The 10,374-nt window shown below is 37.6% G+C and overlaps 2 protein-coding genes across 5 annotated transcripts; one reads left to right on the top strand and one right to left on the bottom strand.

Annotated features, from left to right (window-relative positions):
• Nucleotides 1-434: 434 nt before the first annotated feature.
• Nucleotides 435-4,873, top strand: LOC107623952 (uncharacterized). Of its 4 annotated transcripts, XR_015881334.1 has the most exons (10): nucleotides 442-591; nucleotides 1,641-1,789; nucleotides 2,452-2,613; nucleotides 2,790-2,882; nucleotides 3,172-3,316; nucleotides 3,425-3,535; nucleotides 3,614-3,696; nucleotides 3,811-3,937; nucleotides 4,165-4,222; nucleotides 4,519-4,567. XR_015881334.1 is itself a non-coding variant. In XM_016326360.3 (9 exons), exons 2-9 carry the CDS (start codon nucleotides 1,643-1,645, stop codon nucleotides 4,596-4,598), a joined length of 879 nt encoding a protein of 292 aa, XP_016181846.1. In that variant the 5' UTR covers nucleotides 435-591; nucleotides 1,641-1,642; the 3' UTR covers nucleotides 4,599-4,873. The 4 variants fall into 4 exon arrangements, 3 of the variants coding, with proteins under 3 accessions (XP_016181846.1, XP_016181847.1, XP_016181850.1); XM_016326360.3 differs by lacking the exon at nucleotides 3,811-3,937 and having other exon boundaries at nucleotides 435-591; nucleotides 4,519-4,873; XM_016326361.2 differs by lacking the exons at nucleotides 4,165-4,222; nucleotides 4,519-4,567 and having other exon boundaries at nucleotides 3,811-4,075.
• A 2,582-nt stretch (nucleotides 4,874-7,455) lies between these two features.
• LOC107622147 (putative carboxylesterase 11) lies at nucleotides 7,456-9,836 on the bottom strand. The gene is made up of 2 exons (XM_016324047.3): nucleotides 8,781-9,836; nucleotides 7,456-8,264 (listed from the first exon to the last, which is right to left on the bottom strand). The coding sequence occupies exons 1-2, from the start codon at nucleotides 9,602-9,604 to the stop codon at nucleotides 7,727-7,729; spliced, it is 1,362 nt and encodes a 453-aa protein (XP_016179533.1). The 5' UTR covers nucleotides 9,605-9,836; the 3' UTR covers nucleotides 7,456-7,726.
• Between the last annotated feature and the right edge of the window lie 538 nt (nucleotides 9,837-10,374).

Genomic DNA, 10,374 nt, shown 5'->3' with positions numbered 1-10,374 from the left:
CCCCAGTTGTAATCAGATTGGAATGAACATTGTAATATATCCACTTTTCCTATCTTACAAAATATTCTAAATATTCCTTCTCTCTCTCTCTCTCTCTCTGAAAGCTTAGCTAGTGTTATTTCCTTCTTCCTCAATCCAATGTCATAAAAGTATGCTCTGAGTTTGCCTCTAAAAGAGGATCTTGCTCAACAGAAAAATGGCATGGAAAGGATCCATGAGAATTTCTCATAGTGGAAAAGGGACTCAATATTGTAATACTAAGTTTTGCTCGGACCCTTTAATCTCACTCGTTTTTATAGTTGCAAAGAGTGTTTGGGATAAGCAAACAATGTATTATTCCATTGTTATCATGAAGTACTAGAGATTCACCCATGTGGTAATGACCAAATTGCCCTTTGCCTTAATCTCTACATATAATTTCCAATTGTTCTTCACTAAGTTAGCAAAATAAATAAAGAACGAGGGGAGAGAACACGTGTGCGTGTGGGAGAAGAAGAAGAGAGAAGAGGGAGCCCGCTGATTCTGCCACTGCCGTTGTTGACGTTGTTGCTGCCGCCTTGTCTCAGCTGCGTATCACTAACTCAAACTGAGGTGCTATTCCGTCAAATCCTAGGCTATGTGACTTTGAGTAATTCGTGATTTTGATTGTGGTTTTGAGAAATCGAACGTGTTTTAATGCGATTGGGCACTGCATTGTGGTTAGATATAAGAATGTGGAATAGGAGCTAAACCCTCTCATTACTGATTTACTTAAGAGTAACTTGGGTTGAAATAGCCTTGGTTGTTAGAATTGTGGATTAGTTTGAGAGGATTTAGGGGTGACTTAGTTAAATATGCACGTCTAAAGTTCAAAAAACTAGACTGGTGATTCTTGTTAGCTAATTTATGATTAGCATTAAGCTTATGTTAGTCTTATAAATGGTTAATTAAGATTTAGGTTGAAATTTAGCTTATGGGACTAAAGAGCTAATTGGATTAGATTGTATATAAACTTTTTTGGGAACTTTCTTGTACTTACAATCTTACATATGTTACTTTTGTAATTTCAGATGATTAGTTGTCTAATTCTATTTTGTTTTAAGAGAATATTCCGTTTAAGTTAAGTGAGAGTAACAATATGGAGGCTTATATGTATATTTCTAGTTATTCACAGTTTGAGAAGGGTACTAATGCTCTCACCAGATGTGAGTGTTACATGGTAAGTGTTAGGTTAAACACTATAGGGGATTAAATATAATGCTAGTAAGCCTGGAGGAAGGTAAGTATAATTTACCCTTTTTCTTTTGTAATGTCTCTTTCTTGAGACCTTTTATTTTGGATATGATGGTGTGATATTGCCTTTTCTGTTGCCATTTGTAGCATGATTTGATGTTCACTGGGCTCTATCCAAATTTGGATGTTTAGAGTCCAAAAGACATGCCATCGAAGAAAAAGCATGTATTGTCATGTTGATATTTGGGCATAAGCTTGACTATATTTTAGGCACATTTTATAAGTCAGTGTGCTTTGTCTTTAATTTATTGGTTTAAATCTTGAGCTATCATAATAAGCTCTTCTTCTTTCAATAAAAAATAGGCATGTGCATTGTTTGGTGCTGGAAAGACAATTCTGAATTGGTTGATGTTAATGACTTATTATAGGGATGGTCACTCCTCGTGCAGACAGTAAACTGAAGCATAAGAGGGATGAAAAACAAACCCAAATCCAATGTTGGGAGGAGGAAGAGCCAGAGAATCATGGTAATGAGATCCTTGGCAACCCTTCTCTCAAGGGGGGTCTTACGAAAAAGGTTATTTTCACCCTCACAATTCCAACCTTCATTTGCATTTGTATGTGATGTTTAGTTCAGTTTGTGTTTAAGTTATATAATTTGGTTTATATTGTGTTATTGTGACATTATGTTATTGATGTTCGGACTCAGTTTGAATATTTGAAGCTAAGTAGTACTTATGTAAATCATATTCAAAAGAAAGAATTAAAAAGGCCTAGGCTGTATAGGCATGTGGCTGTCCTAAAACAGCTAGCCCAGACACTATGAAACTGACTACAAAGTTGGCCCAGCCGCCCAGCCCATATACTTGACATGTTGATCAGATGGATTAGGATGGCCTGTCATAGCTGAAGCCTGAAGTTATTTTCCATTTGCAGAATGTCTTTTCTTTCTCTGTTCATCAAATATAGGGTAAGCTGCCAATTTAATATGGTGCCGCCAGAAAGAAAGGCACTCGTGGCTCCTGAAAGATCTTAACAGAATCTTACGTGTGCCAAAATGGTGGTTTACCCTTAAATATACTTTCAAGTTTTGGGGGTATTATAAATTTGCGAGTATTTTACACGTTACATTTGCACCTGCTATTTTCAGTCTTGCTGTGGTATGCTCCATGCCTTAGTTTATGCTTTTACATCCCAAGGTATAACAAATAGTTTGAAGTACATTTTGCTTTGTTACAGACAAAGCTTAGCAAATGTGATGAATCAATGGGGCCCAAAGAACATGCTACTACAATGGTGGGGCTTGCAGGAATTCCTGTATCTCCTTGCTACCCGGACTCAAAAGGTGGAGTCTATTTTGTTCTTGAGAAAGCCTCGCTGGTTGCTGCTTATGTTGGAAAGGTATTCTTTTTAATGGAAAGATTTTCGTGCCTCTTTCTTTGTTCCTTACTTAATTTTTCTCCCATTTTTCTTAGTAGTGATAAGAATGAAACTGCTTTGTGATAAATATGAAACTAAATACTTTGTAATTTTCATGCTATATCTAAATTCAATTTTCTTTTCGTGAACTCTTTCAGAGGTACCAGATTTTAAATCCAGATGAGCATGCCAATTTCCTTCGAAGGAAAAACAAGAACCCTTATGATTATAGGCCTGATATTGTGCATGAGGTTAGTAGAACCACCCGTCTTCATCCTCTTTTCTCTCTCTGTTGGGTAATTGTAAAACCTTGCTTTGAGTGTTGATCTGTTCATATTTCTCTGTCTGGGGGTATAAATATTGTTCCTTTGTGCTATGGGTATATACTTTTTTTCTCCCCTTTCATTTTGATTTGAATTTATTTTTATCTAATTTAAGAGGGTTTTTTATTTTCTTTTTACTTCCCTTTTTATCAAGCAGACATTGTTTTTTTTTTTTTTCATTTTTTATTTAACTTTCTTTTATCCATATTATCATTAGGCCCTTCTTCAAATTATGGGTAGTCGGCTTTGCATGGCTGGTAGGTTGCGTGGTGTGTTCATTAGGACTGATGAAGGAATACTAATCCGAGTTGAACCAAACACCCAGATACCAAAGACTCTTGGAAGCTTTTGCAACATGATGGGTGAGTTTTGTTTCAGATAAATCTGTTATTCCATTTTATTATGGTTCACCATTAAAGTCATGTACCTAATTTATTCTTATTTTTATGAATCTTTAATTATAATTATAGCTGAGCTACTGCAAAAGTTCAGCATCAAGTCAAAGGGTAAACGTGGAAAACTTTTGCGCCTAATTGAAAATCCTGTAACTCAACACCTACCCGTTAACTCTCGTAAGATTGGTGAGTTTCCTTCTATAAACCACTGATATTTTCATCCATGTTATAAAAATTCTTATGTATAGCTTTTCTTGTGTTTAGGGCTTTCTGTCAGTTCACCTAAGGCTGTTCAAATAAAGGACTACCTCGCTGCTGCTAATCATGATGAGAACCTTGTGTTTGTGGTATGCTTAATCCCTTTGTATACATTTAATGATAGGGACAAAGACAGAGACATGGACACAAAATTTGTGTCTAACTTGTTTGGCAATAGTTGAGGACAAGACAAAATATTTTAGGTGGACATGATTACTCCTAGCTGGACCACCGCCAGAAAAGTAGTCGGCCATTGGATCCTTGCCAAAAAGAGGTTGCTGACGGCAAAGGTCTGGCAGTCGGCGGTGGTGCTCCGGTGGGAGCAATGAGGTAAATATTGTGTCCCCAAGTTGTCTTCAGTGTTCTCAATTTTCAAGGTACACAAAATACACAAATTTTAGTATCTATTTTCATGTCTCTGCAACCAAATACAATTTTGTGTCTGGTCTCTTGTCTTAGTCTCAGACTCAGTCTTAGTATCGGTATCCTGGCCACCAAAACAAACTTGTGAGATTTTGTTGAGATCATCGACTAACTTGCGTGCTTCTGTTATTGAGGTTGGTGCAATGGCTCATGGAAAGATTGATGCTGAATATGTTGATGATTTTATATCAGGTTTGTATTGCAAAGTATTCATGTCACTGGTTTACATTCTCAGTTCTTGAGTAAATAAAGAAAGACTACAATCTATTTGCTCATTATTCTTCGAGCTTTTGCATAGACTTGATATCATTCTAGATATTTGAATGCATTATGGTTGTATGTTTGCTAGGTAGCCCGTACTTGCATTGAATAGTTTGTTTGGTGTCCTAAAATTCAGTATGTCGATTTTGTTAGGGGGCTAGTTGGTAGTTGGCTACAAGAATTAAGTTGTTTCTTATTTCTTATTTATGTTATATGGATATTTACAGTTTCTGCATTGCCCTTGAGTGCTGGGACTTGTCTGAGACGTATCTGCGTTGCATTGGAGAGGAATCAGAAGATTCACTGATTAATAGTTCGACTTATTTTCTGTTGCCATGTATACTTGTACAGGTTGGTAACATCTCCAATTTTGGTAGCTATAGGCCCAGAGTGTTTGATCAGGAAAGTTCTTTGTAGTTAATTATTATTTATTAGCTTCTTGTTTATTATTCTGGAAACAATTCTTTCTCAGTTGATTTTGGGGCAGTTTGTCTCCCATTAATGTAAATGACACTTAATGGTGTCTCTCTTGGCCACTTCTTTCTAATCACTAGTAGTAAGAATCTTAACAATTATTGTCAATTTGTCATGTTCTTATTGCATCTGGGCTGCCTTTGATTTTCAATTAAAGTAACTTATTGACAAAAAGTAATTAAATAAATAAATAATAAAGTGAGTGTTGAAGAAGGTTGGGTACAGGTTGAAAAACTGAAACTCTGAAAGTAAGAGCTGAAGATTGGCTATAGGTTGAAATTGGAAGTGAAGAAAGTTATAGGCAAGGGAAAATAGAAGTGCAAGCTTGAAGTTTCACAATGAGATATCACAATACCTGAAAAATCATATTATTGCAAATTTACATATCCAATATGTATGCTTTTCTTGTTAAATTATTTGATTGTAATATAATTAATTATTCATAATAGTATTAGATAGCGTTATTTATGAAATGTCAATTTAATTATATGCAGAACTTTGAATTGTGTTGATTAATTTACACGGTCATGTTGGCCCACCGTTGTGCATACTAGGGGTGTGTATGGCCCGACCCGACCCGAAGATCCGACCCGGTCCCGAACACTTTAGGGCCTTATTTGGTGTGATTTCATCGGGTCTAGGGCCGGGTATGGGTCTCAAAAATAGACCCGGTCATTATTTCGGGTCGGGTTCGGGCCATAGCTCGGGTCACCCGAAATCGGCCCGGTGGCCCGGTCATCATACATAATTAATATTTTGTGTTATTAGTAATGGATGATGGCTATTATTATGTGAAATTTAAGTGTTGTAAACCTTAATATTTTGTGTTATTAGTCATTATATATAAGACTATATAAGTTAATATTTTATGTTTAAAATACATAAGACTTTAGACTAATGCATAATCTTGTTTTATTTGTATTGATTTAAATATTTGGTGTTATTAGGCAATATTAGTATTGATTATGGTTATGCTTTAATTTTATAGAAGAGTTGGTTCTTATTATATTTTTCTAAGTGAATTTTACTATGTCAAATAATGATTAGAGTCTTGGAAATTTGGATATTTTTACATGCTAACTTACAAGAAGGTATCAAGGTAATATAATGTTAACGGCCCGGTTTTCACCCGATTTTTACCCGGTATAATCGTGGCCCGAAAGTGTATAGGTTTCATCGGGTCTAGGGTCGGGTTTCGGTCTAACAAATAAGCCCGGTATATATTTTGGGTCGGGTCTGGGTCGCATCAAACCCGGTTTCACCCGGCCCATGCACACCCCTAGTGCATACCACGTCGTGGATGCCAAACTTGTCATCCTCTTTTCCATATTGTTTGCATCAACAATTTCTATTTGACTTCAAATTCTTCTCTTATTTTCTTTTTATTTTATGTCTGTTTCTTTATTCATCCGAATATCAAGTTTACTTAGTTTTCCCCGAAAGAAATTTTTTACGAAAAAGAAAATTGAAAAGGGCAGAAGCAATTTGCCCCCTGCAAGTTGCTTTTAAATTTTTCAACCGAAAACCTCACACGTTGATAATAAGAAAGAAGAGATTGATTGCAAATATTTCTTTTTCATTATGTAATAAAGTGATCTTACAATAGTTTCTAGCTTGCTTTTTTTCTTTTTAGTTCTTTTACACAACACAAACATACACACCACTACTAATATGGGAGGCAGCAGATTCTGCCACTGGGTCCAAGCCTTGGCTGCAGTTTCTAGCTTGCTTGAAACTAAAGTTGTAGTACAATTTTTAAAAAAGAAATATAATTCTATGTCTAGTCCATATAACAAATGGTTATACAGTACATTCAGCAGAGATGCCACCCAGGCAAAATACGCCAAAAAAAGCAAGCAACATATTGATCACTGGGCATACTTCACTGAGTCACACTGGCTCCTCATTCCCTCAAATGCTTCCAATATTTTGAGATCAACAAGCCAAATTGGTTTGGCTTCGGCATGAAGATAGTTATAAGTTAACCAGACTATCTCTTAATTCGCATTCAGATTCTGCCTTTGATACAGAATAAATAGATAGAAAGACAGAAATAGGAAGACAAAAATAAAGACAGAGACATTTTTCTTTGACTCTACAACCAAACAAATTTTGGTATCTACTAACTCCATCTTTCTATCTTAGAGACAATATCCAAACATAGCTTTAAAGCCATATGAGAGGATCCTCTAATGGAGCTTCCAATGGTTCTTCTCACCAGAAACCAAGTGGTGGAAGCAGTGGGGCCAATTACCTCAACATATTTGTGATAATAGCCCAAGGAAATCATGTTAAGACCATAGCATATTTATAGTCGCAGTAGGACTTCAACAATTGTCTGTAGTGGAGGCAAAACATTGTGCCCAACAAAGCAAGCTATGCAAGAACATGCTTTATTTTTATTATTAAAGAAAGTCAATACTTCATCTATGATCATCACTAAACCGTACCTCATGGGTAAAAAAGTCGTTTTTAATCTGAACTCTAAATCCTATCGAGAAACAAGGACAGCTCTTGTACAAAATTTAACTATGACCCACCATTACTACAAGGAGATTAGATAGAATAAGAAAATGGATTGGAGACTACATTGTCATACTTATGCTAAAGGAGCATTGCACTAAATTTTATACCCTTTATACCCTTCCATAAGATAGTACATCATAATACACGGGAAAAATGAACTGGGTGGCTTCCAACTATTGTGTGCATGAGATAAATGCATCTCACTGATTCAACTAATCCCACTCTCAGACAACTCTATCTTATAAAAAAGCACCAACAGGTGGATTGAACATAGAACCTGTCAACACCTAGGACGGCGGGACATAAGCATTAAAACAAATTAATATGCCACCAAACCCCCAATTAATTTGGTAGCGCAAGAGATATCTAAAGCTAATTTCGAAAACAAGGTCAATATTTTCTCACTGATCAGCATCTTAATATGGGATATCATACTCAATACGAGAATTCGTGACCCCTAAGTGAGGTATATTTCTTGACCCAGATGGCGATGTCCTCAGCACAAGCCTGGGCCTCTGGGGTTTTGATAAGTACATCAAGCGTTGCAAATTCATGGACTGCATCTTTATACTCCAGAACAGGCGCATCAACATTCACTTTCCTGAGCTGCTCTGAGTAAGCGATGGCTCGGTCCCTCATCCAGTCAAGTTCCGCTACCACTGTCAATGTTGGAGGCATCAACTTCAAGGGAGGACCCCGGCCTGGGGCAAGGGGATTGGCTTCTGGATGGTCGAGGTTAAATTTTTCCTCGTTTAGGAAAAGTTTCCATGCTAACATACACATAGCCTTGTCATAAAAGTAAGACTTTGCCAACTTTATTTCAGAATGAGTGGGCACACTTCCAATGAAAAATGGATACATCAGGACCTGTGCTACCACCTTGACAGGGTCCAGAAGTTTGCCGGCTTCTACGGCTTTTCGAGCCACATAGTCGGCAATATTTGCACCACAACTCACACCTAGAAGAATACACCTGATTCAAAATCAAAGTGGAAAAAGTGGTTAAGCACCAAAGTAGCACAATGCATAACAAGCTTCCAAGAGGAAACATGAAAGGAAGAAGTTACGGTACAGAAACATGTCTTTGCTTCATTTTAACTATTCACAAATCACGTCCTCTTCATATATTTGGTTTAAGCTTCTCTGTTGTTGTAGACTAAGGGAGCATCTTATTACTAAGAAGTTCATAACTTGTTAAGAGACTATGATGTTCTAATAAAAAATCATAATCATGTCTTGCTGTTCTGCTATCTGATTATAACTTGGTTAGACCTAAACAAGCAAATGTTAACTTAAATTTGCTGACCAATCAGCATCTACATTTAAACGAAACAATCAATGTATACAAAAGAAGAAAATCACATCCTATAGTTTACTGATAACTAGGATCCTATCATGTAAAATTTCAATACAAATAGCGAAATGCTTAAACAGAGCAATCTACAAGGGAAAAATCAATGTGATAAACTCAAGGAAAAAGAAAAGAAACCTCGATGGATTTGCATGAGCAGCGAGCCATGGCTCCACAACCGCAGCTCCAAACGAATCAACAATAGCCTTGTGAGCATCCAACTTCCTAACCTCCATGGACCTGCTACACTCCGCCAAATTCGCCTGCTTCGCCAGCCAATTCAGAACCTTGAACCCGTCCTCGAATGCAGCCGGATACTGGTTCTCCGGCGCCAGCCGGTAACTCACCGCCACAACAATCGCGTCGCACAGCTTTGCGATCCGCCGGCAGAACAAATCATTCGCCACCGAGTCACTGCTCCCGCTCACCCAACCTCCTCCATGAAACTGTACAATCACCGGCAGCTTTCTCCGGCGGCCTCCCGGCGCTGGCGAGTATCCAAGGTACCCTCCGCCACCGGATGCGGAGCTCAATCCCTCTCCGGTAGGGCCGAGGCTGTTCCGTCGAGGCTCCTCCCTCGGCGTCGCCCCCGCTCGCCGCGACGCGAGCGACGCCTTTTCGGCGCGGATTAATCCAGGTCCTGCCTGAGCTAATTTGTTTGTAGAGTCAGTTATGGATTTGAGATGGTGAGGCTTTGAACCGCGTGCAAGTTCGGGTTCGGCGAGTGCTGACTCGGGTAGGAATATTCGTACGGAGAGGGACGTGAAGGTGTCAATGTGAATGTCTTTGGTGGCGACGCCGTCGGAGAAGGATGGGTTTGCGGCTGCGACGGATTCGCCGGGCCTGGACGTGACTCCGAACGGGTCTGATTCTTGAAGCGAGTCTTGGATCCGATTCTGCAAACGCTGCTTCAATAGGAACTTGAAGAAGACGCTGTAGAGCTTCACCGCCACGGTCGGCATTTCCTTTTTCCCCCAACCCAAGTAACCGGAAAACGGAGGGGTATTCTGGGGATTTTGATTATCACGATAAATGCATGGGTTAATTATTACGATTAGTCTTGAAATTCATAAATTACGTGGGAATTAGGGGTCTTTGGTTGTTTTGATTTTGGTGCCCCTAGCTAATTGCTCGTTGTAATGTGAAGGTTGTTGAGATTGAATCATGGAATCGAGCACAATACAGAAACAATGCAGAGATAGAAGGAGGTTGTCAATAACTCCTTAAAATGTTATGAATAATTATTATGAAAAATATTATTTTAATAACCAAAAATTATAGTAACAACTAACAAGTAGACTAGTAGAGTGAATTCTCTAAATTGCCCTCTCAAAAAATTAAAAACACTCCATGCAGATTCTTCTTCTCATGCATGCAAATTCATCGTCTTCTCCATCCACAAACTCAAATTTAGTATTAAGATCAAAGTGACACCAACTATGGTAGGTAAAAACAGTAAAAAACTGCGGCAACGCGAGCGTCCTATAGTGTTGTTCTTGTTGCTTAGTGTTAAAGAATGAACAGTGCATTGACAAAAGTGTCTACCATTAGTAAGAAAAATAAACTACTGATAAAAGAAATAATTTAGATTTTAGATGGTTAAATATACTAATAAATATATTTATTTCTTATAATATAATATTTTAAAGAATAATCATATAACAAGTTTAATTTATACTCTAAAAAAAATTTATATATCAAATTATTCAACAGTTTTTAACTAATAACTTTA

This window comes from Arachis ipaensis, chromosome B10, assembly GCF_059453495.1.
Source record: "Arachis ipaensis isolate K30076 ecotype BB chromosome B10, ASM5945349v1, whole genome shotgun sequence".
Classification (NCBI taxonomy): Eukaryota; Viridiplantae; Streptophyta; class Magnoliopsida; order Fabales; family Fabaceae; genus Arachis; species Arachis ipaensis.
This window is presented reverse-complemented; position numbering and strand designations above follow the sequence as displayed.

Excerpts from the sequence above, each read along its gene's own strand:
- LOC107623952 (XM_016326360.3), top strand. The coding sequence starts at position 1,643 with ATGGTCACTCCTCGTGCAGACAGTAAACTGAAGCATAAGAGGGATGAA. Across the intron at positions 2,883-3,171 it reads GGCCTGATATTGTGCATGAG|GCCCTTCTTCAAATTATGGG; the intron begins GTTAGTAGAACC and ends TATTATCATTAG. Across the intron at positions 4,223-4,518 it reads TGTTGATGATTTTATATCAG|TTTCTGCATTGCCCTTGAGT; the intron begins GTTTGTATTGCA and ends GGATATTTACAG.
- LOC107622147 (XM_016324047.3), bottom strand. The coding sequence starts at position 9,604 with ATGCCGACCGTGGCGGTGAAGCTCTACAGCGTCTTCTTCAAGTTCCTA. Across the intron at positions 8,265-8,780 it reads GCTCATGCAAATCCATCGAG|GTGTATTCTTCTAGGTGTGA; the intron begins GTTTCTTTTCTT and ends ATTTTGAATCAG.